The sequence below is a fragment of the Salmo salar genome, chromosome ssa17, assembly GCF_905237065.1.
Source record: "Salmo salar chromosome ssa17, Ssal_v3.1, whole genome shotgun sequence".
Taxonomy (NCBI): Eukaryota; Metazoa; Chordata; class Actinopteri; order Salmoniformes; family Salmonidae; genus Salmo; species Salmo salar.
In genome coordinates, this window is record NC_059458.1 from 63,208,734 (window position 1) to 63,235,860 (window position 27,127).

The following is a 27,127-nucleotide window of genomic DNA, read 5'->3' on the forward strand; positions in this document are numbered from 1 at the left end:
CGGTGCTTCATTCCTATTGGACAGTGGCTTGTTGACGCTAAGTGCTGAAGAATCTTTTGTTCAAACACAAGAAGCGCGCTGGAAGTCAGTCCCGGCATTGCGCAGTGGATATGGATGTGGACGCCTCGTGCGCTCTGATCTTTGGCGCGGAGAGGCTGCACTCAGCGGCGCGCAAGGTGGCCAAATGAATCACCGCCCTCCCGGCTCCTCCAGCGTGCAATGGCTTAACAGGAGAGACATGAGTGTCCGAACGGAGGACATCAGCTTGTGCCAAAGGGCCCTTCAGATCGTTACGGAGCTCTGTCTAGCGGGGCATGTAGATGGGGAGAAATGCTCGGCTATATTTCCCTTGGAGAGCAACATACCAGGTAAAGGGAGCGCAGGTAAATAGGTCAAAAGCAACGTTTTCTTCCTCTCCCTCTCCTTAAAGCTTGCATCCCTATATTTTGGTTTCTCTGGCGTCAACCTGCTGCACAAGGTTGTGTGAGAATGATGAGTTGAAACATTAAAATGCGTTGTAAGTTAAACTTCAGCTGACTCAACTTTTCCCTTGAAGCGCTGCGATATAATCATATAAGATGCGCGACTAAGTATAGGACTAGCGTAACTTGTAGGGGAAAAACATGTTTAAAATGTTAAATAATCATGGAGAGTTTGTGCTGTGTCCTCATGTCGCTTTGAGCTACGCTCAACAGGTGAAACATCTGTGTCTGCGAAGGGAAAAGACTGCACCTGTTGCAGCATCAGTGTACGCTCGTTGTTCCATGTCATTGTGCTTGGTTCTGGCGTGTGCAATCTGATGGTGTGATAGTCTGATTGTGTGAGACTGATAGCTTGTTGGAAGAGGAGACGTGTCCTCAGTGATCTTGCATTCATTCACTCCACCATGCGCCAACTGACCGGCATGTCTGAAATGAGTCATACTGTTGGCTACCAGTTCATGTTCTAAACATAGATCCCCTTCTGTCAAATGAACCCATTTATTTGCTTTATAATGTCTCTCTCATTGATTTGGTGAAAGTTATATTGTGGCCTACTCATTAGTGCCTTTTTAATTGTATGTTAAGGCTTGGATAAGATGTTGAAACAGTTCTACATTCTAAATCTATTTTGTTTTGGTCGTTTCATAACAGCATGCCATTATTCCCTCTTGGTTGATGTGAGTTGCATAAGACTGTAGCAGCGTTGTTTCTGGTGCAATAATGTCTCTGATTTTGAGTAAAGCCTAACAGATGGAAATTCAATTGGTCGGTCAGTCTGCTAGATTGCATTTATTGCAGTAGATTTTTGCTCTTCTAAACTAAATGGAGTTAAATCCTTGATAATTACAACGCAGTTACACAATGTATTATATTACTTGATGAAGTGATAACTGCCTCGGCCTACCTGCTTGTGTAATTTCCATAACTACATTTACATTTGCAAACAAACTTAAATGAATTGTAAATCTCAGCAGTCTAGCATACCTGTTAAAGTTATTCGTCTGAAAAATAAATAGATGTTTTTAGTGCCACTTCATATAAAGTGGGACTGATTGTTGCCTATAGATCTGGGATCTTGTTTTCATCTAGGCTATGGCTTTGAGATGGTGCACCACAAAGCATAGGTGTCCTTGTGAGAGTGAATGAGCAACAGGAGAGAGAATAACACGGAGACAGAACACAGCTAAGAACATGACATCATGCAGTGCAATATCAGTGAGAAAGAACATATCTCCTGCACATTGCAATCCCCACACAGGCGTATACTGTCCAGCTTTATTTATAAGAAACCATACAATTGTGTAGCATGCACACAATGGAATGCATAATGCATTTTATAATAGCCTGTGGTAGATCTTGGTTTGTGCATAAAGCCTTGAACCATTATTATATAGTTGCAGAGGAAGGGTATTGTGGTTTCCGAAAGTTGAATTGTCAACTTGATCAAATATGGCCATGAAGAGGTATTTCTCTGTCCTGTCCATGTGAATGTCTTGGAATGAAGCTGTATGACTTTCTAACTTCCTCTGATCTTTACCAAACAAGGGCATTTGCAGCCTCCTCTTTTACAGCTTGCTTTCTCTCTTCTCTTTTTTTTCTCTTGCATGTTTGTCTATCACGCTCCGTCCATCGCTTGCCCGTCCTCTCTCTCCCTCTATCTGTCACTGTTGATCTCTGTGGTCGCTCGTAGACATCTCTATCAGTCTCCTTGCTGTGGTCGTGGGTTTCTGTGGACTCGCCCTGTTGGTAGTCTCTCTCTTTGTCTTTTGGAAGCTGTGCTGGCCCATCTGGAGGAGCAAGGCCCTATCGTCCCACGTCGACAATGGCCCCCGGGTGGGGCTCCCCGAGGCACCTCCGCCGCCCCCCCAGCCCGTCACACCCCTCCAAAAGGTGGCACCAATGGAGGAGGAGAAGAAGCCTGTGCCAGTGGTGAAGGTGAACGGGCGTTGCAGCTCCGTGAAGCTGCTAGAGGCAGCCATGAAGATCAGCCAGACATCCCCGGACATCCCGGCCGAGGTGCAGACGGCTCTCAGGGAGAGGCTGGGCCAGCAGGCCAAGATTCAGAGGCAGACCACCGACCCCACCTCGTCCTCCAGGTAACATTATTGGACCTCTCCCAGAGTAGTATCCCAGTCACTTTCCTGTCTCTAGGTCTCAACATTCTGTTGGTATACATTTTTGGTGGCACTGGTTCCAAGGATTTATGTGTTATGTTATATCATATGCAGGCACAGAGCTGTGCACACATATAGCAAAGGCAGTGGAGGCTGCTCAGGAGAGGATGGCTCATACTAATGGCTGGAACTGAGCAAATTGAATGGCATCAAACACATGGTTTCCATGTGTTTGATGTATTTGATACCATTCCACTTATCCCGCTTCAGCCATTACCACGAGCCCGTCCTCCCCAATTAAGGTGCCACCAACCTCCTGTGAGTGAAGGTTATGTACATGATGCTTTCAAACAAGTGACAAATGATGACACTTGAACCGTACACATCAAGTATAGCCATGACAAATGTCAATAAGACAGTTCAGGAGAATTTGTGATTAATGACCTTAAACTGGACGCTCAGTAGATGACCTGAAGGAACATCTCCCATGGTGCTTGTCAACGGGGTGACAGCACGCCCCCTTGCTCCTCACACACACACAAACCCTGTAATCACCCCAGGCCACGTCTTGTGTTGGGCGGGCGTGAGTCACGCTGCCATGGCAACAGCGGTAAGCGACCCCGGTAATGAAACAATCAGCTGCTCTTCTCTTTGTTTTCGGGATCTGTGTTTAAACGAGCGCGTCTGTAATTAGCGCCGCCGCAGGTTGAGAACTGACATGCTGCGAGGCGCTCGTCCTACTGAGACCCACTGAGCAGCTGCACTCCATCTCCTGCAGGAAGCCATTATTGACACTTGCTTTAGTTTGTCATTAGGAACGTTGATGCAATTTATCGAGCCTGGCTCTTTTCATGAATTACACACTGACGAAGGGGGCAGAAAGGGCTAATTAAATAGTGTCTCTCATCACTTTTTGAGTTGAATCTCCCCCAGATGCTCTTGCAAGCTTTTCATCTAGGGGAAAAAAAGAACACAAGGAAAGATTCAAAGAAGGAGAGGACTTGTTGTATATGATTGAAAAGTATGATCAGTAAGGTTGATGGCAGGTCTATCATCATGTTACTGTTTATCTCTTGAAAGTATGTTTCCCAGTGCTCTCAGAGTAAGACACTTAAAAACCTTTTACTGCAGTGGGCTAAATCAGGGACACAGATAGTGTTTTTTGGTAGTCTTATACAAATCTAACTTGAAATAAAAGTATACACCTCACACACATGGTTATGGACTTAAAAAAAGAAGACACCTGTACCATGTCAGATATAGAGTTGAGATGTATTCAATGTTGAGTTTGAATCCTAATATTACACTTAATATACATCACAGAAGACTGAAACATAACAAAACTGTTTGACATGGAGACACCAGATTTTCAGCTGTTTTAAAAAAAAAAGTTTATTAATTAGGAAATTATGAAAAACATGAATAACATTCCACCCATAAAGGCCACTTGTCACACCCTGACCGTAGAGAGCCTTTCTATTTGTCTATTTGGTCAGGTCAGGGTGTGATTTGGGTGGGCAATCTAGTTTTCTTATTTCTTTGTTTGGCCGGGTATGGTCCCCAATCAGAGAGAGCTGTCTATCGTTGTCTCTGATTGGGGATCATACTTAGGCAGCCCTTTTCCCACCTGTGATTGTGGGATCTAGTTTTTGCATAGCTGCCGGTGAGCAGCCCAGAACGTCACGTTTCCTTCTGTATTGTTTTTTGGTTTCACTTCATTAAAGGATGTGGAATTCCATGCACGCTGCGCCTTGGCTTATTTACGATAGGGAGTTTGAAGACAGCGACCGTGACACCACTAGGTCATTTGACTGCAGGAAAGGGCTACGAATATCTAAATATACATGTATCAGTCCGGCTGAATCTGAAGCACGAACCTATAATTTTCAATACAAATCATCACGACACAAGTAAGGACTACATCTATAGTACACCCAAGTAATTAGGAATAATTTGATGATTGATACACTGCATGAATGCATACATTTTAGGAGGCGTGGACAACGTATTAATGCGAGACGAGGTGGGAGGAGACGCTTGGTGTCACTCTGGCCTTCAGGGCAAAACTATGAGGCTTTGCAACCATGTGACTTGAAGAGCGGGTGATTACCATGGAGAAGAGCAACAGATACATTCTGTTAACATCGATCCTCTCCAACAGCTACATCAGTATTCACTGCTCATGCATTGTGCAGACACATTCTAAACAAAGGAAAGTCCAAGGGCAAGGGCAAAGTCAGAGAGAGAGAGAGTCTTGTTCAGAATGTACTGGTCTACTCTAATTGTGATTTTCAGACATTCCTCCACCAATCTCTGATGAAATGCTACAGAGCAGTATATATCAATACGTCACATCATCATATGTTACATCCATGCACAGCGCCAGGTGGTATGAGACTGGGGATTGGTCATGATGTTTTATTACTGTACAACTTACCTCCCTACGAGAGATGACGATTTTGACATTTTCATTGGTTCCTTTTTTTACCGGCGGAAACAGATCTCTGACACATGCGAGAAGTGCCATATTTTGGGGGCTCCTGAGTGGTACAGCGGTCTAAGGCACTGCATCTCAGTGCTAGAGGCGTCACTACAGACCCTGGTTCGATTCCAGGCTGTATCACAACTGGCCATGATTGGGAATCGCATAGGGCGTCGTTAGGGTTTGGCTGGTATAGGCCTTGATTGTAAATAAGAACTGGTTCTTAACTGACTTGCCTAGTTAAATAAAAAAACATTTAGCAGATGCTCTTATCCAGAACAACTTAAAGTAGTGAATGTACACATTCTTGTACTTTTCCTCATACTAGTCCCCATGGAAATCAAACCCACAGCCCTGGCATTGCAAGTGCCATGCTCTACCAATTGAGCACACAGGTTCAATGTGAGCATTGAGACTGAGGGCCCATCCCTGATCTGTTAAGATTGAGAAAGTGGAGGACAGAAAATTGGTTATCTTATGGAAGAAAATAATGAATGTGGCTCTGGAGAAGAAGCGTATGTATGGAGAGATAGAGAAAGAGAGAATGTCTTTACTGGAGTTGGGATGGCAGGCCTGCTAAAACTGATTCTGGGTCAGGGCTGACACAACAGGTAGGAATATGTGGATGAAATCTGCCGGCCTCCTCCATTATCACCTCTTCCAGTGTATACTATTCATCCTCTTGAATGCTGTTCGCTGAATGTAGGAATCATGGGAGGTTGTAAATTGATGTCCCTTGTCTGAAATAGTAGGACTCCCAAAGTATCCTTCACAAAGAACATTGTGTCTTATTATGTCCCAGAAATTTTGCTAGAACATGCAAGGCACCTCTTCATATGAGGTTTGAATATAATGTGATGTTTTTTTTTCATATCCCATATGTGTTGTGTTTCCCAGATTTGTATAATTTGTACCAATACTAACTGTGTCGGATTAATGTGATCTTCTTATTGGCGTCAGTAGGGGGGGCAGGGGTTATCAGTTGCTAGGTGACAACCAGGAGAAGTACAGAACAGTGGTTTGCTCAAAGTATATAAGTCATTATCAGTACATGGAACTGGGCTCAAGGTATCCCAGGTAATGTTATTTCCAAAAGAAGTCCTGTGAAAAACAACTCACTCAGTCACGTAGCTTCTGAGCTTCGTAAGAGTTCAATCATAAAGTAACTCCATCACTTTAAACCCAAAGCCAGTAACATCTTTCTCGTTAATGCTGAGAGAATGGATTAACAACATTAAAGTGTTAAAGAAAATCACAACAAACATTTTCCTACCAACAGTAATACTAGAACTACAAGAAGAAGCAAGGAATTGTAAAAACACTTATGAAGAATAGTAAACTAGTTTCAACAAGAAAAAAGAACGGAAGCCACCCCTGTCAAACAGATCAAAATGTTGTCAATCTTTAGTACATTTCACCTATAGCTGCCGTTTCCATTACACGTCTCAATGTTTTGTTGTTGTTGCGACATTGCTTTTGTCTAATAACCCTGGGTCAATGGAAACCTGCGTATTGAAAGGTACCAGGAACCGTAGATGACTAATCTCCTTTTTCAACAGGCACAATTCATTCCGCCGCCATCTGCCTCGCCAGATGAACGTGACAAGTGTGGACTTCAGCATGGACACGCTCCCCATCCGCCAGTCGTCCACCGTTAGCATCGGCCGCATCAAGCCCGAGCTCTACAAGCAGAAGTCTGTGGACTCCGAGGACGGGACCCAGGAGCCGGTGGAGACGTGCGGTAAGCTGAGCTTCTCCCTGCTCTACGACTACGAGGAACAGGCGCTGGTGGTCACGATCCTCAAGGCCCTGGAACTGCCGGCCAAGGACTTCACTGGCACCTCCGACCCTTACGTCAAGATCTACCTGCTGCCAGAGAGGCAGAAGAAGTTCCAGACGCGTGTCCACCGCAAGACGCTCAACCCCACGTTCGACGAGGCCTTCTGCTTCCCGGTGGAGTACGACCAGCTGTGCAACCGCAAACTGCACTTCAGTGTCTACGACTTTGACCGCTTCACCAGCCATGACATGATTGGTGAGGTGGTGGTGGACAACCTCTTTGAGCTCTCCGACCTCTCGAGGGAAGCAGTGGTGTGGAAGGACATTCACGCTGCGACCACGGTGAGTGGGCTGGGCCTCAGTTAGCTGAGATAGGTGTTGTACATTGAGGATATCAGTATGTGTGGAGATCAGTGATCTCAACAACTGATCGCTCTGTAAGTCGTAACTGTAAGTTGCTCTGGATAAGAGCCTCCGCTAAATGACTCAAAATGTCAATGATGGTGGAGTAGATGTCAGGGTGGAGCTGTGGTCAGTCTGCCGTAGTTAACATTTGCATAGTTTCTGATGGGGTCGTGCACTGCACATGATCTGACTTATTTAAGGAAACACTTGACATTTTCAAGTCTCTGTGAATTATTTGATTGGATAAGGTTTTAAGTCCTGGAATCATCAGCACTGTATTACATGACTGGTAAATTGCATGTGTTGTATAACCTCATTGCCAGGAGCAGTGAATTTAGAATCCATGCACCCACACAACACCTCCGAAAACTGAAGTACACACTGTAGACTTAAATATAGCCATGGGCACAATTCTCCTTTGTTCCTCACCTTTATCCCTTCACTGACATACTTGGGTATGATAGTGCAGTTTTATCTGAGCCCACACACTTCTTACGCCTCGGTAGCTTTATCACAGTTTGTTTACTCAACAGCTTCTGTTTATGAATATTATTGTGTGTTTGGGTGGTATTTATTGTGTCTGATGGTCATAGAGATGGATTAATGGTTAATTAATCAGTTGATCTCTGAACGGTATACAGTAGAAATCTGAACAAGAGTGGATCAACTTGAAAGAAAGTGCACTGTGGATTTCAGATGAATCATCAAGAGCACAATTGAGCCCTAACCTCTACAGGTACTATTTGACTCTGGTCAACAAAGTAACACCAGTTTCTTTCACATAATACAGGCAGGTTTAGGTGGGTTTAAAGAAGACTGAGTTTTAAGCCATTGGAGGGGGACTGGCTGGACATTAATGCAATTATCCCATGTCAACAGCCATGGTGTTTACCTCAATGTGATGTTTGTCTCCAGGAAGTTTTTAAGTGTTACATAATGTTTACTGTGTGCTGCCAGGAAATTACACTTTCAAAAGCTTGAGCATCCATACAGACATCAAGTTTACTGCTACTTTGACTGTGGTTGATAGTGTTGAATATAAGAGCTACAATTGAGCTGGGCTATTGAATATAATGTGAGACTTCTTTCAAGATTGCCTACAACATAGAAGAAAAATTGAGCAATTATTGTAAATATTCAAAGATCTATTTTCTCCCTATGTTGTTGTTGATGGTTAGACATATATTTTGTCTGGTGTTTGGTTGTTATTTATGTCTATCTTGGGATCATTTTATCTCACCTTCCTGCGTTGATTTAGTTTATGTCTCTGGGCAATTACATTGCCTGAACTGCCGACCAACAGAGGGGAATGAGGATAAGGATGTTTGAATGGATAAGGACTCATAGCAAATGCAGTTTGCCATACATTTTATTTTGACAGTGTTTCATTCCACCTTTTTTAATTTACATTAATGAGAGTCCTTTTAAAAGTGTCTTCCTTTATGGAATGTATTTGGAGATGATCATTTACGGTGACTTTACTCGTCACTGTCTGACAACAATAAATTGATCATGTCGTGCTCTGGTGTACCAAAGTAGTGTGTACTTTGTGTTACCTCCTTGCTTGAATTTACAAAAGAATTTGTATGCAACTACATATAAACAGAAAAAACACAGGAAATTCAGAGGTTAGCCTAATTCGAAAAACCCTCTGTGTATTTACACTTCAAGCAATTTTCAATTTAATGTGGAAGCAAAATTGCAGAAGTAATTTGTCACAACAAATGACATTAATATGCACTAGCCATGCCTCACATTCAGCTGAAGATTATTATGTATTGTATTTCAAAACCTATTTCCCTGGGCTAGATTGATGACTTTTTATGCATGTGACCTTTTGTGTCAATTGCATGGGTAGAAACCAGGCAAGGAAATAGGAGGGGTGTCAATGCCTAAAACAACCTGTGACCTGCCTATGAGGAGGGTGACCCCGACACCCTATGAGGGTCACGGTTTGATGAGACATAGAGGTTTTTCCCGCCTTGCAGCTGTTTGTGTGGGTGTCCGTGCTGAGACTGACAGTAGGGGACACAAAGGCAGTTGGAGCCCACAGTGGTTAGGTGGGTGGGGGTGCTTTGGAACACACCGTGGATGGCGGTCTGGGGGGGTATTGACACTCTGTTTTGATGTGCAGAACTAGGGCTGGGAAGGCATCCTCTGTTTCACGTTACATTGTTATTGTGAAACTCCTGCATGTCAATACATCGATGACATTGGAAGACTGCACAAACGTATCTCAAGTAAGGATTCTGTCCATGGAGAGCAACTCTTATGCAACCCTTATTCTAAGTGTATTTTTATATGGTGACATTCTGCAAGATCACACAGATCTATTTCTAACTACAGTCTTAGAAAAAAAAGGTGCTATCTACCTAAAATATTTATTTGGCTGTCCCCATAGAAGAACCCTTTGAAGAACCATTTTTGTACCAGGTAGAACCCTTTTTTGTTCCGGGTAGAACCCTATTGGGTTATATGTAGAACCCTTTCCCCGGAGAGTTTTACATGAAACCCAAAAGAGTTTTACCGAGAACCAAAAAGGGTTCGACCAGGAACCAATAAGGGTTCTCCTATGGGGCCAGCCAAAGAACCCTTTTGGAACCCTTTTTTCTAAGAGTGTATGTAAACACACTATACAAACATCAGTGCTCTAGTGAGATGCCTCCCAGTCAGTCCTCTGTGTACTCTGGTTGGCCAATCAAATCTTATCTCTGGAGTGCCACCTTAGGGGACTTTTTATTGACTCCGATTAGGTATCAATACAAGCACACCGTGTCAGTACATCAAGTAATGTTCTTCTCTTTCAAGTCAGTCCATCTGATGCTGTTTGCTCAGACTACAGTAGTGCTCCAGTCTAAACTGATCCATAAACACATTGTATTGAGGTGATTCCTCACGACACTAGAACCAAAAAAGACCATGACTTTGGGGATTTTCATGAAATGTAATCCATAGAATTGGTTCTTTGTTGTATCCTAAAGCATAAATGAGAAATAAGTCATTGAAGTTGGAACATTTGTGACATCTTGGCCTTACCAAGGCCTCCTTTAGGACTCCATAGAGTTTCATCTGTTTTCGCTACAAAGCTCAAATTGGTGTCATATGAAGCTTTACAACTTTCTCTGTAATATGAGTAGTATTTTGATTTAACAATAATAATAATTTACATACATTTATGAATATTGAAAAATACAAACATTAGTTTTAAAGTTATGGTCCATTTTATACAGAGACATTGTCATAGAGGCAATGTAACCAGGGCTCTAAATAAAAAAATCTTGGTCCTTGCATCTTAAAAAGATAGGAGCACCACATTCAAATTTAGAGTAGCAGAAAATATGATTAAAAAATTTATTGAGTCACAGCCTTTAATGAGCCTATTTGAATTCTAACTACTTTTGAAGCACATATTGTACCCTACAAACTAATATGTAACTATGGAAATACATCTCTTTATGATCAAGGCTAAAATGTTGATACAAATACAAGTCATTTGTAGAATATTAGGTTTCTACATTGTGTAAAAAGCACTTTTTCCTATGGAGATGCTCTTTAATGTCAGTGACTTTCACTGATGACTTGTATATCTGTCATTCATTTATTGCTATGATCATTGATCTCCTGAAGAAGCTAACCCTTTTCCATTCTTTCTGTGGCCCCAAATGTTTGGATATATTGGTAAAGTTACCAGGTTGTTAGCTAGCTAGCTAATGAGGTAACATGACTGAACACGGTGTTAACGGCCTGTGAGTAGTTTAAGAACGGCCCACAACATGGGGCGCGTTCATCTGCCCAGGTGTTGCCAACGCATGCCAGATCATTCAATGCCTGGATAGCTATTTTACGTATCAGTTTACCACATCATTATGTTATAGTAATCTGGTGCCCGACTGCACATTCGACAACGTGGCACGCAACCATTGGTTGATGCATGCAACATCTGAGCATCGTTTAAAATGCGGCCCGCCAATGGAGCTGCATCGCCAATGCGCAATAGAACGAACAAAATGTAGCATCGGTAATACGGGTCACAACTTTTAAACGGTTTGGGCTAGAGACAAGCAGTTTTCTCTGGAGTAATGGTGCAATCAACACGGTCACACATCTCTAGGACACTCGGAAGCAGCGGAACAGCGAAGCCTAATCATTACAGCAATTATTATCTGGCAGATTATTTTCTAGGAGCACTGGTGCTCCCAAATTAAAATTAGCACAGCAAAATATTTAGAAGTGGTAGCGCTTTAAAACCTTGAATGTGACCAATCACAATCCTCCTTTTACTTGTATCTTTGCACATCCTGCGAATCACTAGCAGAGGGCGACCATTTTGAATACACATTCCCTCTGTTGGTAATGCTTACAGATTGGATTTGTTCTAGTTTCGTGATGAAAATGTTCTCTCTCAGTTTTGAGGACACCTCTGGGTGTTCATACTTTGTTTAAAGCAACTTGCGCTAATTGCTTTCCTAAAAGAGTTATTCTACAGCAACAGTGCCCTTTCCTTGATGCAGTGTTCTCCTTGTCTTTCTCCAGGAGAGTGTGGATCTAGGGGAGATCATGTACTCTCTATGCTACCTGCCCACAGCAGGACGGATGACCCTGACCGTCATCAAGTGCCGGAACCTCAAAGCCATGGACGTCACTGGCTCCTCAGGTAACAACAACAACAACAATACAAAACTGACAGCCATTTAGGCTGGGCCTTAAAACATGATGGTTCTCTGAATAACAATGAGGGACAACTGTAAATGATGGTGAAAGATAAAGTAAAAATAAAACATAATAAAAAGTACGTTTGAATGACACTGAGGGGCAGAGTTTTTACAGCTAATGCCGATTTGCCTGAGGCTGATGCTGTGCAGGTGTTTGTACACATGCATATTCACACACTCATTCAAATACACACATGCACGGGGATACACATATGTAAACAGACAAGCACTCAAACGTATACAGTTGGCCTTGCTGTTATGATTTTAGTTGTCCTTGATGTCCTTTTTCTGCGTTGTTGTTTTCTGTTTTCTTCTGTGTTTTCCTTTTTTCTCTTTAGTTCATTATCTTGGTTGTTGGTGCATTGGGGGGTTCTTGGGGGTGGGGAATGGAATTCATTTGATTTTTTATTATTTATTATTATTATTTTTTCTGTGGAGGGGTCTCGGATGGTTGAGGGACAGTTATGGGGAACTATGGGGGGGATCTTGGAGGATTCGCGTCCCCGTTTTTTTTGTTGCCGCTGTGGGAGATCTGTCGACGTGCCCTTGAGCAGGGCGTTGACCCTGGTTGCCTCTGTGTGTCGCTCTGAATCGGAGTCTGTTGGATGACTGGTGTGATGAAGTTGTTGAGTGGCTTCACTGCAAGTATATTGTATGTTTTGGATATTCAATAAAAAAAATAAAAAAAATTAAAATAAAATATATATATATATATAATAAACCGTTAAGCTCTAAAAGAGCAAGCAAAGAATCAAAAGGCATAGTTACGTCAGGCAACATGCTGTGCCTTAGATAAGTGTAGTCTGGGAGATACTTCTTTCATGTGTTTTCACTGTTTGTGGTGAAGTCGTAATAGAAGATACATTTGACTTACCGTGTCAAAAAAAGATCACTGGATTTAGCCAAACTGAATAATTCAATGTTGCCATCAGTAGCTGTGCGTGGGTAAAATCACTGAGCAACCCAAGCCAGTAAAAAAGCCATATTACAACCTATGTTGTGATAATTGCGTTGTTTGCTCTATAACCCATTTGTTCATACGCCACCATGATATATAATAAGGCCCTGACAACAAAAAGACACCAGTCACACAGTGGCGGAATAAATTCAACTACACATACATTCGTTTCATCATAAAACGGGAGAACAACATCTGTCCGGTGAAGTCCACACAGCAAATATTTAATGTAACAAACAATTATATCACCTGCAGCATGATCAAGCAATTACATTTTTTTGACAGTTATGAACAACTACTGATTTAGAACCACAGAGTTACCCACAAGTCAGCACAAAGACAACAGGAGCACTGCTTCTGCTATTCCGGCACCATTTACACTTAAACATTTAAACATCATCCAATCAACAAGGCTATATATGCTTAGTTTAATATACTGAAAACAAACTTAAAGATCTCAAAAACACTTTAGTCCAATCAATGTTGCTAAATATCATGTGGCAGTCCATGGTATTGATTTCTGTCTGTCTGTGTGTATGTGCATGTGTGCGCAAGTTAAACAAAACATTTTGACTCACCCTACTTGTAGACTAGTTGAACGCCAATTAGGGTTGAATGGCAGGAACCCGGTTACTGAGATTTACCGCCCAAGGATGGAACGTTTATTCTCAGGATGGAACATTTGTAAAATACAGAGAAAATATGCAACCCTAACTCCAATGCCATCCTCCTCTCTTTCATGTTGGCAAATTGGTCTATGGCTCTGTCATACAATACACTTGATATTTTTGTTGTCATAGGCTACCTAGCTAAAATGCCTGCTAGCCTAACTTCCTAGCATTGGCAACAATGAACCAGCTAAGTTAGCTAGCTAGTTAACCTGAGCCTACTAGGCTACATATTGAACTTCAATCGTCTCAGGCCAGTGGCACAACATATTCATTTATAGTTAGATCAGAATCGCCTTCATAATCATTGGCCTGTACAGAGTCCAAATCCCCATCTCGATCCATGATTTAGGAAAGAGATGATTTAGCAAGCTAGCTACTGCAGGATATCAACACAAGCAAACCAGAAACAGACACGTTTTTCTGAAAATAACGTTTTGCTTAGGAAGTGATTTGACTGGTCTGAAGCCAAATCCAAACTGGCCTCCCTTGGGGGGTGTTTTTCTGCACCAGGACAACCCACAGTTGAGCTCAATGTTATCAAGGGAGGCCAAATGCTTGCTGGCATCAATCAAATGCTACGGCGGCAACATGTTATACTCTTTTGGTCCAGACAGCATCAGATACATGGGCTACACATACTGAGACAGAGGGATGCTGTTTTCCTATCTCTGATGATTTCTCCAGTGAGATTCAACAACTTGCAAATTGATGGAAAATGATGAAACAGAGAGAGACGAAAGATAAATGATTGATATATTTAAAATTTTTATTGGTCAAATATTTTGGGAAGCGTGGCTTCCCATGGGCATCCATGAATTATTTGACCATGCTGGTCATCTATGAACATTTGAACATCTTGGCCATGTTCTGTTACAATCTCCACCCGGCACAGCCAGAAGAGGACTGGCCACCCCTCATAGCCTGGTTCCTCTCCAGGTGGCCTTTCTAGGGAGTTTTTCCTAGCCACCGTGCTTCTACACCTGCATTACTTGCTGTTTGGGGTTTTAGGCTGGGTTTCTGTACAGCACTTTGATATATCAGATGATGTAAGAAGGGCTATATAAATACATTTGATTTGATTTGAATACACGCCACTGGTTGCCATTACCTGCAATCTACATGACTGACTTCATGGAGATGTTATTTGTGGCACACAGATCCCTATGTAAAGGTTTCCCTGCTCTGTGACGGACGGAGGCTGAAGAAGCGGAAAACCACCACCAAGAAAAGCACACTGAACCCGGTGTACAATGAGGCCATCATCTTTGACATCCCCCCAGAGAACGTGGAACAGGTCAGCCTGTCCATCATGGTGATGGACTATGATCGGTGAGTGACACCACACTAAATACAACACCCACAATTCAACACATATAGTGGTCATAAGCATGCTTGTACAGTACACACGTACACTGAGTATATAAAACATTAAGAACACCTGCTCTTTCCATCACATAGACTGACCAGGTGAATCCAGGTGAAAGCTATGATCTCTTATTTGATGTCACTTGTTAAATCCACTTCAATCAGTGTAGATGAAGGGGAGGAGACAGGTTAAAGAAGGATTGTTAAGGCTTGAGACAATTGAGACATGGATGTGTGCCATTTAGAAGGTGAAAGATTTAAGTGCATTTGAACAGGGTATGGTAGTAGGTTCCAGGCGCACCAGTTTGTGTTAAGAACTGCAACGCTGCTGGGTCTTTCACAGTTTCCTGTGTGTATCAAGAATGGTCCACCAGCCAACTTGACACAACTGTGAGACTTATTGCAGTCAACATGGGCCAGCATCCCTGTGGAATGCTTTTGACACCTTGTAGAGTCCATGCCCCATCAAATTGAGGCTGTTCTGAGTGCAAAAGAGAGGGGGGGTGCAGCTCAATGTTAAGGTGTTCTTAATGTTTGGTATACTCAGTGTATATAGTCAACGAACAAGTACTCGTTTTTTTTTACATTTACATCAAAGGTGGAATGAGTAATGTTCTAACTTTGAGGTGAACTTGAACTCAGGTGAACTTCATCAACAGAACTTTTCACTCAAATCCTGCAAGCGCCGCTATACAATATAATCATGACCACTTACCAGAATGCTCAGGAGCCACATAATTCACTGTAATTACCAAACCTAGGATCAGAATTATTTCATCAAACTAGCACTCAGCTTTTAGGTGTCATATATATTTTGTGCACTCAAGATATTGCATGTTTGTGTGTGTGTGTGTGTGTGTTTGCATAATGCCCACAGGGTGGGCCACAACGAGGTGATAGGTGTGTGTCGGACGGGGCCAGATGCTGAAGGCCTGGGGAGGTACCACTGGAACGAGATGCTGGCCTACCCACGCAAACCCATTACTCACTGGCATGCCCTGGGAGAGGTAGAGGACTGTTCGTTTTTTTCCCTCAAAGTAAGAGGAGGTACAAGTCAATTGCAGGACTTTCCAGAGCTCCCACAATGCTTTGCTGCATCACTCAGGTTTTCTGAGAAAGCAGATAAAGCCAGAGGTCTTGCAGCCAATCATAGAGCTTGGGGAAATAACCCTGTCAATTTCAACAGAGATGTGTAATAGTGCAGCATGACAAAGATGCAAGGATGTTGTCTGTACTAGAACAAAGACCAATTTGATTCTAGAAACTTAAGGGCTAGTTTGAACTAGAAGCATTTAAAGTCATTGGAGAGTTGGTGCCCTGATATCCACCCAGGATGGTTGGATGGGGGCACTAGCTTGATTTTTACGGTGTGTTCCCATAACTGGGAACCACATATTATAGTGGTGGGCCATCCCTTTTCCTTGCTCTTCAGGAGTAGTAGAGAATGTGAGTTTTAATAGCACAATCTATAAACGATCTATGAACACAAGACGATATCCTTGAAAAATGCATGAAACATTCCAATCTTTATTATCCGGAGAAATCCTTATTGACTGACGAGTAGTTGAATTTAGAAGCATCGAATGCATAGGGGAAAGACTTCACCTTGTGGTTGTGCATTCAACAAAGAGCCGTGTCATTCTATTTAGCTTGATCAAAGAAACAAGAATTGGAGGAATACTCAGCCTATAACATGGCCCTCCTCTAAATCGTGAATACCTGAAGGATAAAAATCTATTGTTAATGCTTTCTTGAATCCGGGTACTTTAGAAAATTGATATTTAAACACAAAGCAATAGCATCTTTGGAGACCTAGCCAACTCTTGTTGAATGAACCCTTGTTAATCGTCTGTTTTGTCCACAGTGGCCAGGAAGAGCGACAAGCTTTGAGAGCCAGGGGTCTTGTCCTTCCCCCAAACCTCCACAAACTCCATAGGAAACACGAATGGAACCATATGACCTGATAGCAGATTAACAAGATGTGTACAGCTCTAGTAACCACAATTATGTCAGTTAAAGACAGAAATGTCCTGTGCCAAGGTTCGATTCATTCAGATGACAGCATTATAGGTTGAGTTTAATCGTATAGGCCTATTGCATTAATCATCATCAATCAGGACTCTACATTACAGAGTTATGACACAAACAACATTGGCAATGAATTTGTCTTGCAGGAAGGGTTAGCCTACTTTTCAGTTAAAGGCCCAGTGCAGTCAAAATTAGATTTTTTTCCCTGTGTTTTGTATCATTGTACAACAGCTGATGAAACTAACACTGTAAAAGTGTGATCAAAATTCCTGAGAGTTGCTGGTTGAAAATACAATACATTTGGTTAGAACCAATGACAAAGAGAGTCCCAAACCTCTCTGCCAATAACAGATAGTTTTCAGTTTTCCCCTCCCCACTCAGACCACTCCCAGACAGTCCTCGCAAAATTATTGCTTGAGAAATAGTATTTATCTAAAAAGCCATTTTAATCAATTTTAATGGAAATCTATTACAGTAAGGTACTTATTTGTTTCCCAGAAATGATTTGATATTGATATAAAAATGACTGCATTGGGCCTTTAAAAACATTCTACATTATGGCCTGATTTTGAAATGCGGTTATGGACCACACATGAGAATGCCTTGTTTGTGGAATCACGACATTTTACATTTAATGTGAATTTACAAATTTCCAAAGTTTGTCTTGAATAGTGTTATTCATGATGAATTCTCTAATTTGTTTCATTGCTTCAGTAACCTTTATCACATACCATTTACTGTATTATATTGCTTGACTGGAGTGGAAAATTCATCTTGGTTCGTACTATGGCATTAATCAACCAATGGTGTACTCCTCAGAGTAAACAGTTGAATTATCAGAATTCTGTTTTCTGTCCTGTGCAAGCTATACAGTATAGAGCTGTGAAAAGAATTGATTTTACCTCAAGAATATTATTTCCATTGTACATTGTGAGAGGCACTTGGGTCCGAAAGGCATCATATCAGATAATAGCTTTGCAAAATGGAGATTTCATCCTCCTCACATTCCAATGGCATTGTATTTGCTTCCTGAATAGCAAGTTATTACCACAATACTACCAGTGGGCAATAAGAGAACTAAACGTTGAACTAAACCTTGTAACATACTTCAACACTTTTTGGTTGATACATTTGCCCAAGGCATTCTGCTCCTCTCACAGTTATTTGGTGAGTTTTCAAATCACCATTTTCATTTGGGATGATGTGATACTAAAGGGCTAGGCTTGATTCTAAGACCACATATCAACATAGACATACAGTAGACAAGCCAGTCAGCTGTGCCCTGGGCGTAGCCACAGGGAACACAGATAACCTATCAACTCAAAGGGCTGGGTGAATGTCCAATCCCAGAGCATACAGTAATTTGCCAGTGGCACATCACTAATGAATGCCAATTGATCCCATTTATTGAAAGAACATGGTGCATATCTCGCCATTTAACAAGTGGGTTGCAGATGCACTTATCATAGGGTCAACAAGAGTGCAATATGTGGTGAGCAGCAGTATTCTCTCGTGGATAGACTACATAACATAAATGGTACCATAAATCTGTTCGGGGCTATGGGATGTGTCGACTAACAAGCAGAGTAGTTTAGGTACTTGGGTTTCTCATCACTGGTCATTTGGATGTATCAGGATTGGGCAAAGATGGTGAGAGTTTCCGTTTACGAGGGTGTAGACTTCGCAAGTCGCGTTAGAAATTGTAATAACACGTCTCCCCCAAGAACTTAATCTGGATTAATTGAGATTAGAGCAACAGTAGCCACACAATGTAGCATAGTGTTTTCAACTCTCTTGTGAGAGATGGAAGTGAGACAAGCATTGAAGCAACAAACTGTTGAAAAGTACAGTGCCTTCAGAATGTATTCACACCCCTTGATTTGTTTCTACATTTTGTTGTGTTACAAAGTAGAATTAAGATGGATTTAATTGTCATTTTTTGCTAACGATCTTAACAAAATACTCTGTCAAAGTAGAAGAAAAATGATAAGATTTGTAAAAAAAGAAATGTAAAACACTAACATCTTGATTAGATAAGTATTTAACCACCTAAATCAATACATGTTAGAATCACCTTTGGCAGCAATTTACAGCTGTGAGTCTTTCTGGGTAAGTCTCTATGGGCCCGATTCCGACTTAGAAAATTATGTCTTTCTTACACACAGCTTTCCTATGCACATCTCAGTAGTTAGTATTCAGACTTACCTTATGAAGGTGCGTAATCGGCTTTGCAGGCATGGTTCCCTTGCGCATGCTGAATACATTTAATTTGACTGCTGAAAACCCTCCTACTTGCTGGCCAACAGATTTTTGCGTGGAGTTTTCATTCAAGCCTGTATCTTTGTATTGATTGGGTGTAAATTTGCAAGAATGTCTAATGTTTTCACTCAGGCTGTAACACAACAAAATGTGGAATTAGTCAAAGGGTATAAATACTTTCTGAAGGCACTGTATAAACAAAAAGTTTTCTTATTTATTGATACACATTTTAATTGCAAAAATGTTCCCACAGCTGCTACATTAAAGATTAGAAGCATTTAAATCTCACTCAACGTAATTTGCTTCCTTCAGAACTCAATACACTCAGAAAAGCATGTCTGACCTCAAGTCACTTCTTAAGAACATTTCAGTGTCCAAGGACATTTTTCTCTGAGACTTTGCCCAACATTTTATCTGTTACTGGAATGGATAGAGATCTTTATAAGATTGCTGAAATGCATTCTACTAATTAATCCGGAAAAGTAAAACCATGCAAATGAGCTCAAACTCATTTGTGATGGGTTTGAAGCAAGGTAATTTATTTTTTTAAGCTAATGGCTTTCCTTTTTTCTTAAAAATATAATCTTTGATGTGTATTTCACATGTGCCAAATATGATTTCAAATAGCAAAAAAAAAAAAAAGATTATTAAAATTGTCTCTGACAAATTAATATGTATATTTCGAAGAGTAATTTGTTCTAGTTGTGGAGACAAAAAAGGTGTTTCCTTTGTTCCGTAACAAACTTCCATCAATCACTATAAGGTTATATCTGCAAAAAGATGATTCTGAGAATTGGTTTTAAAGTTCTGAACCCTCATTGGTTTGAATGGTATCAGCAATTTTGATCTTGAATTCTTTTGAACTTAACAACATGAATTGGGGTATTTCGAGTACTATATAGGAATTGAACAGAACAAGGCTATGTCAATAACTACATTTTTACTAAAATGCAGATAGAACCTTATAGTCCGAAGCTCTCGATTTGTTTAATTTGAGTACATTTTTCTTTACAAGCAGTCCATTGTAAATGCATATGGCCTAGCCCCAGATTCCAATTGTAATTGTGTCTTCTGCAATCACTTTATGTAAAGCCTTATGATATAAAGCCTTATGATATTGAGTTTAGTACTCAATCTGAAAACATTACTAGAATGAATTTCAGTTGCACATGTGAGTAATAATATGAAATAGTGACGGGCATATCTGAGTCTTTTCAGTGAGCCGAAACTCTTGGCTCCATTCACATTGAAGAATGTTCATTTGGCTCCTAAATGGCTCTTCATTCAGTAGTGCTTAAAAATGTATGAAAAATATGTTTACAAATCTAATGTAAAGGCTAGAAAGTTGCATACTGTTTTCTCAGATTGTGAAATGTGAGTAAAAAAAAATAATTTCTAACAAAATTAAATTTAGAATTGAGCGTGGACCAGAATAAGGCTTTGTCCTCACAACCTATTTGTTACTGCAGATAATCATAGTTTACAGCTCATAAAGCAGCAGTAGCAGTATACAATCAGGGAGGCAAATGAATGGCTCTTTCACAAATGCGATTCAGGTTCCTGACGTTCACCAAAAAGAGCCGCTAGTTCGCGAACGACCTATCTCTAATATAAACATAGAAAATACTAAGGCTGTGTACTGTTAACTTTATGTTGCACATTAAAATAATAATGCTTCTGTTCCCAGGCTGGCCCCAATATAAAAACCATAAGTATTTGTACTTGTAGCATGCGAGTCAATATATTCAAGTAGTATAAGAATATCAAAGATTAAAGTTTCATGAATATATTATATAAAATAGTATTTTATATTGCTAATATTTTACGTTTACATTTGTACATAGACCTCACAATGCGAATACTTGTATATATCTAAAGTTTACTTCTAAGAACATTTGTTGTTGAAAACATGTTAAAATTAAAATGTTACTGTGTATTTATATGGATCGTTTGGTGATCATTTGTACAGCTCAAGCTTGTGTTTTTGGGTGACTTTATACACATTCCGTATCAATTGTGGAATGATTTCTCATATTGTAAGCATATCTAAGGCAACCCACTACTTTTTCGGGACACTCCATGCTTAGGAATTTAGCGCTTTTTAGCTGAGATTGTGTGCATAATGCTAACATCAATAGTATATTAAACAACAACAGCAATTGCAACTATTTGTCATGAAATGTACAGTTTGTGATAACTTTTGTAACAATTTGCAGTAAACATTTGAAATATAATTTTACTTTACTGTTTCATATGTATTTTAAATAAATAAACAAAGAACACATCATAATCTTATGAATTACTGCTGTCAGACATTTTCTGTGCTGAAAAATGTGTGGGTGTATTTGATTGACTGTGTGGTGGATGCATGAATCACTCAGTAGCCTCCTTTAGGAAATGACTCAGCCAAGCACAACATGTCCCATAAGTATAGTGAGACTGCCCTTACAGAAAACACAATTTGGTGAAAGAATGACCTAACAATGGATACGTACTGTAATGACCTTAACCAAACACTTGGCGACCTCATATAGATTCGGACAGCTTGGTGTAATGGTTAAGGTGTTGGCTTGACAGTCGCTGAACCCGGGTAAGAGTCCCGGTCGGGCTACCCCCCCTGAATTCACTTTAGCCCTTAAATTTAACTCTGGACCTCAAAGTCAGTTCCACTGCTTGTTTTCATTGTTCCCCTTTCATTGGCATATCAGGTGGGGCAATTCATTATCAGGTAGAACAGAAAACCAGCAGGTTCCGGACCTCGTAGGGTGAGTTTCATACCCCTGTGCTACAGTATGAAAGATAAGTGCATTTTTTTGTGCCTGTTTAAGAATAATGACTTCAATTCCCCTATAATACATGTCTCCGTTATGTAACCCTGCAGAGTGGATATCTCTGCAGCTCTGTTGGTGTGTCCCAATAATATCTTCCGCCACCAATCCAATATTTTTAGGTTTGTGGGAAGTAGTGAACACTTCAGGAAAAAGGAGATGTTATTGGGATGCACATTATCTAGTGCCAAAATGAGGTATGATATTGTGAAAAGGTCCCAGCACAACACACAATCTCTGAATGGTAGACAGTAAATGTTCAACATATATTCCCTAGTCACAACATATCCGGTTTATGCAACCCATACTATGTGCGCTGGATACCGAATTTAGTGCCAGATAAAAATTGGCAACCAGCACTGCACTGATAAGCGCATATACTCAGCAGCTTCACACTCTAAATGACCTGTCTAACCAATGTCCTCTAATAATGTATCAGTACGATGTGTAAAGCAATGTACAAAAACATTTAAGAGTTGAACAGATTGTCAGGGACAGAGAACTTTTGTCTGGTGATGTTTACTTTGGAATTTTTGCAGTGTCCCTTCTTGCAACGGTGGCAGATGTCCTCATTTCAGTAATTGATGGTGTTGTCTGTGTGTGGCAGACAGTGCTGTTGTGCTCACCATGGGTAAGAGGTTGATTTCGGCCCTCCTTTATGGAGCCGCTTCAGTAATGGGCCTCTCGGTGCTCACACATATCATTTGCCCCCCTTGGATATTCAAATATTGAAGATGGAGGGACGAGTGAAGGAGCCATGGCGCAATTACAGGTGTGATGATGGGAGATGGAGTCCAAGATTGGCTGGGGTGAGGTCAGGCTCCGTTAAACAGCTCTCATATTTAAGGGCTCATTAGGTTTGCTCTGTGATGAGGGGTATGTCGTGAATCATTGTCTTTTGTACACACACTGTACCTTACCTATCTTTTTGTCTGTCTCTATGGAAGCCTGTCTTTCCGTCTGTCACCAGATTTGATGGCTTCAATGACAATAACTGTTTCATTTCATTGCTACAACACGCTTATTGTTGTACGCAACAGGTTCAATTTTGACACCAAGTTCCAGTAAGGATGAGAATATCATAACATTCACATGTTCAGCACCTCAGTCTCCGACTTCAGACAGAACAGCACACTGCCAGCTCAAAGGACAGGGAGCTCTGAATGTGTCTCAGATGCTTCCGCCCCTCGGCTCCCCTCAACTAAAAAAAAGAAACCTCAAAGTGCGACAAAGCAAGTTGGGTATTTAAGTGCACTTTGATCTGGATGGCGGAGCTGCCGTTCCCTTTATCACTAGGTGAATATAAAAGAGCCATCTGGAAGGGCGGTGTCTGAGACAGCCAGGAAATAAATAAAGACCTGTCTGTATGGAGGTACATCAGACACATGCTAGGGATGCGGGGATACACACCTGGACACGTCTAGAGCAGCAGAGTAAGAGACAAACGAGAGCAGGAAATAAGGATCTGGTCACACAGTGAACCTTTTACTGCAGTGGGCTAAATCAGGGTCACACAGAGTGTTTCTTGGTAGTCTTAAACAAATCTACTTTGAAACAGAAGTATAGACCTCACACACATGGTTATGGACTTAAAAAAAGAAGACACCTGTACCATGTCAGATATATAGTTGAGATATATTCAATGTTGAGTTTGCATCCCAATATTACACTTAATATACATCACAGAAGACTGACATTTAACAAAACTGTTTGACATAGAAACACCTGCTTTTATTTTTTTTTTTTATATAATCTTTATTAATGATGGAATTTTGAAAAATATTAACATTCCACCCATGAGGCCAAAGATGGCACTTTTGGTCACTGACTGCAGGAAAGGGCTACACACATTCACTTATCAAGGAAACTGTTTAGTATGTGTAACAAAATACAGTTAGCTTACAATACAATTTCACATTAACTCTACTTTTATGAGCTGGAAAATATATACTCCGAATCTGAAATGTAAAAATGAATTAAACGTTTTAAACAAACAGAGGCACAGACAAATCCCCGCATCAACATCTCTAATTGTTCAGTTGGAAAGAGAGCCCATGCTATTCACAGCTCTGTTGATCTGTCAGTAGTTCAGTTTCTTTTTTGCCTCTTTCATTTGAGATAAGGGTGTAATCAGCCTTGAGAAGAGAACATTGCAAGGCACTGCGCATTGGAATGATTTCACGCTAACAATGCAGAGACTAAAATCAAAGTGACGTGGCTTTCGAAATGGAATTTCACCATGTTAAAAACGTGAATTTTCCATTATTTTTGCCACTTTTTTTCACTCCACTTGAAATGAGTACCATTGTCAGTTCAGCGGAGATTGTTGTTCTGATGGATAATTTGTTTGGGGATTGATAACATTTAGTGCAATCCACACACGAGGGAGAGGATGAAAAATAGAAAAAGACAAATGGATTCCATTATAGAGCTAGTTTTGAACGTAATTATGCAGCATTTTTGAATGTAGATTTACAGCACAATTTCTATGTGCTATATATCTATGATTAACTTGGATGTTTTTGGCACTTCACCTCCAACATTACCTCCTACTACCTTGGTGTAGTGGAGGGTAAACGCAGCTTACCCACTTTCTTTTGTGGGACCTTTTGTGGAAAAATGTATTGGAAGTATAGGTAGCGTTACTTTTTTCACTGCAACTGGTGAAACAGAGTTTACCCACATTTTTTTAATACTGTATCACTGTTAGCATATCCTCTATACCATTACAAACAACTTATTGCCTAGGAGTACGACTTCAGGAAGTACAAAAGGCCTTCCGTTACCCTATGAGAACGTGCAGCAGTTTGATTCGCTCCCGAGTCCAAACTCCTGGCATAGCCAATTCCATTAGCTAGAGACTACTCAAGACAAGAATAGACTGTTTTCCAGCCTCTATAAAAGTCAGATGCATCTCACCGCAGGACTCAACCATCCTTGACAAATGAGAACAAATAAATGTGTGTTGTTTGTCTCCTCAGTCCTATTTTGAGGGATGTTTACACCAAGTTCCCATAGCGTTTGTAAGAAAAATGCATTATCAGAGATATGGAGACAAATGTTTACGGAAATGTCACGGGCGTCGTAGGAATTAGACCAAAATGCAGTGGGAGTCTGTATACTCATATTTTTTATTGGCAGAAAGAAGGAAAACCAAAACAAAAGTATACAAAAACAACGACGACAAACAGTCCTGTAAGGCATACAGCTATACACGAAACAACTACCCACAAAACCTATAAAAAAAAACACCCCTACTAAATAGGACCTCAATTAGAGGCAACGAGGAACAGCTGCCTCCAATTGAAGGTCAAAACAATAAACTAGACATAGAAATAGAAAAAATAGAACATAGAAATACAAAAACATAGAACACAACCCAAAAACCCCGACAACACAAAACAAACACACCCCTGCCACGTCCTGACAAAACTACAATAACAAATAACCCCTTATACTGGTCAGGACGTGACAGGAAATCGTCTTTGAGACTACCCTTTTCTTATTTCTAAGGGGTGAACAAACATCAGATGTACAGTATCTGCCAAATAATCCCAACAAATTACAGTGCAGTACCAGATGCTCATTAGCCCTAGTCAACAGTATAGGCTTTCCCATTCAAACAGGTCAAAAATACAATGACTTTGTGTCACTCTGTGAGTCATACCTAATGAGAGTGTAACTTTCTTTTGATTCACCCCAGAACTTCCAGCCTCGAGCTCATAATTGTGGCAGTAGTCCGTCAGTCACACATTGCGGTGGCACCACCAATGAAAGGCACCTTGTTGCAGGACTCTTGGACTGTGGGGCGGGCCCCGGCCAGTACGATGACCTGTCACATTAATGCAGCGCTGTCACTCAGGCCGAGTGCAGAGATTCCTTTTATTCTCCCATGGCCCCTTGCTCCTAAAGTGGTGTCTGACACGCGCCACAATGTAAGCATTTCGCCTCGCTCTGACAAGACGATAATAAGAATTACTCGCCCCCTCCCCTGGACTGGAAGGCATTATGTGTTCTTCCAAGTTTAGAGGGTATAATTGATGATAATTACAGTGCATAGAACCAAACAGCTTCAAAGGGATGTTGCAGTGTGCACAACTATGCCAGAAAAAAATTAACAAATTAACAGAAATAGAGAAAATGTTGGATTTGAATTATTCTTCTCTGCTGATATTTGTTTTATATCAAATGTGTGTTTATAGCTACAGTATTACATTTACATTTTAGTCATTTAGCAGACGCTCTTATCCAGATCGAATTACAGTTAGTGCATTCATCTTAAGATAGCTAAGTGGGACAACCACATATCTCAGTCACGGTAAGCACATTTTTCTCAATAAAGTAGCTATCCGTAAAGTCAGTGCTAGTAGTGGGGAAAAAGTGAGGGATTTTTTATGATACTCTTTGAAGAGGTAGGGTTTCAGATGTTTTCGGCCTGTGAGCAGAAGGGAAGGGCCGAGACAGCCAGGTGGAAAGGGGACAGTGCGAGTCATAGGATGCGTAAAGGGAGGAAAGTAGGGACAAAGAAGCAGAATGAGGAGACAGGAGGGAGAAGGATTTAGCAGAAGGGAGAGATGATAGAATAGAAGAGGAGAGAGTAGTGGGAGAGAGAGCGATCGAAGACTTCGATGGCACATGACCATCTGGGCAGGGGCTGAGTGGGTGGGGTTGGAGGAGAGAGAGTAGTGATCATTAATAGTGAACTGGAGGGGGGTTGCAATGAGATTAGTAGGTGAACAGCCTCTAGTAAAGATGAGGTCAAGGATATTGCTTGCCTTGTAAGTGGGAGAGGTCTGGGAAAGGGTGAGGTCAAAAGAGGCAAGGAGGAGAAAGAGGTTGAAAGAAATGAATCGAAGGCAGACGCTGGGAGATTGAAGTGGCCCAGTGCGATGAGCGGTGAGCCATTGTCAGGAAATGAGCTTATCAAGTTGTCAAGCTCATTGAGGAACTCTCCAAGGGCACCTGTTGGGTGATAGATGACAACAGTGTTACACTTGAGTGGACAAGTGATAGTGACAGCATGGAATGCAAATGAGAACATGGA

The 27,127-nt window shown here is 41.1% G+C and overlaps 1 protein-coding gene across 2 annotated transcripts; it reads left to right on the top strand.

Annotated features, from left to right (window-relative positions):
* Positions 1-88: 88 nt before the first annotated feature.
* LOC106576321 (synaptotagmin-10) lies at positions 89-21,550 on the top strand. 2 transcript variants are annotated; one of them, XM_045699931.1, is made up of 7 exons: positions 89-368; positions 2,173-2,578; positions 6,638-7,199; positions 11,796-11,916; positions 14,761-14,932; positions 15,846-16,005; positions 16,833-21,550. In XM_045699931.1, exons 1-7 carry the CDS (start codon positions 185-187, stop codon positions 16,902-16,904), a joined length of 1,677 nt encoding a protein of 558 aa, XP_045555887.1. In that variant the 5' UTR covers positions 89-184; the 3' UTR covers positions 16,905-21,550. The 2 variants fall into 2 exon arrangements, with proteins under 2 accessions (XP_045555887.1, XP_045555888.1); XM_045699932.1 differs by having other exon boundaries at positions 15,846-15,975.
* The last annotated feature ends 5,577 nt before the right edge of the window (positions 21,551-27,127 follow it).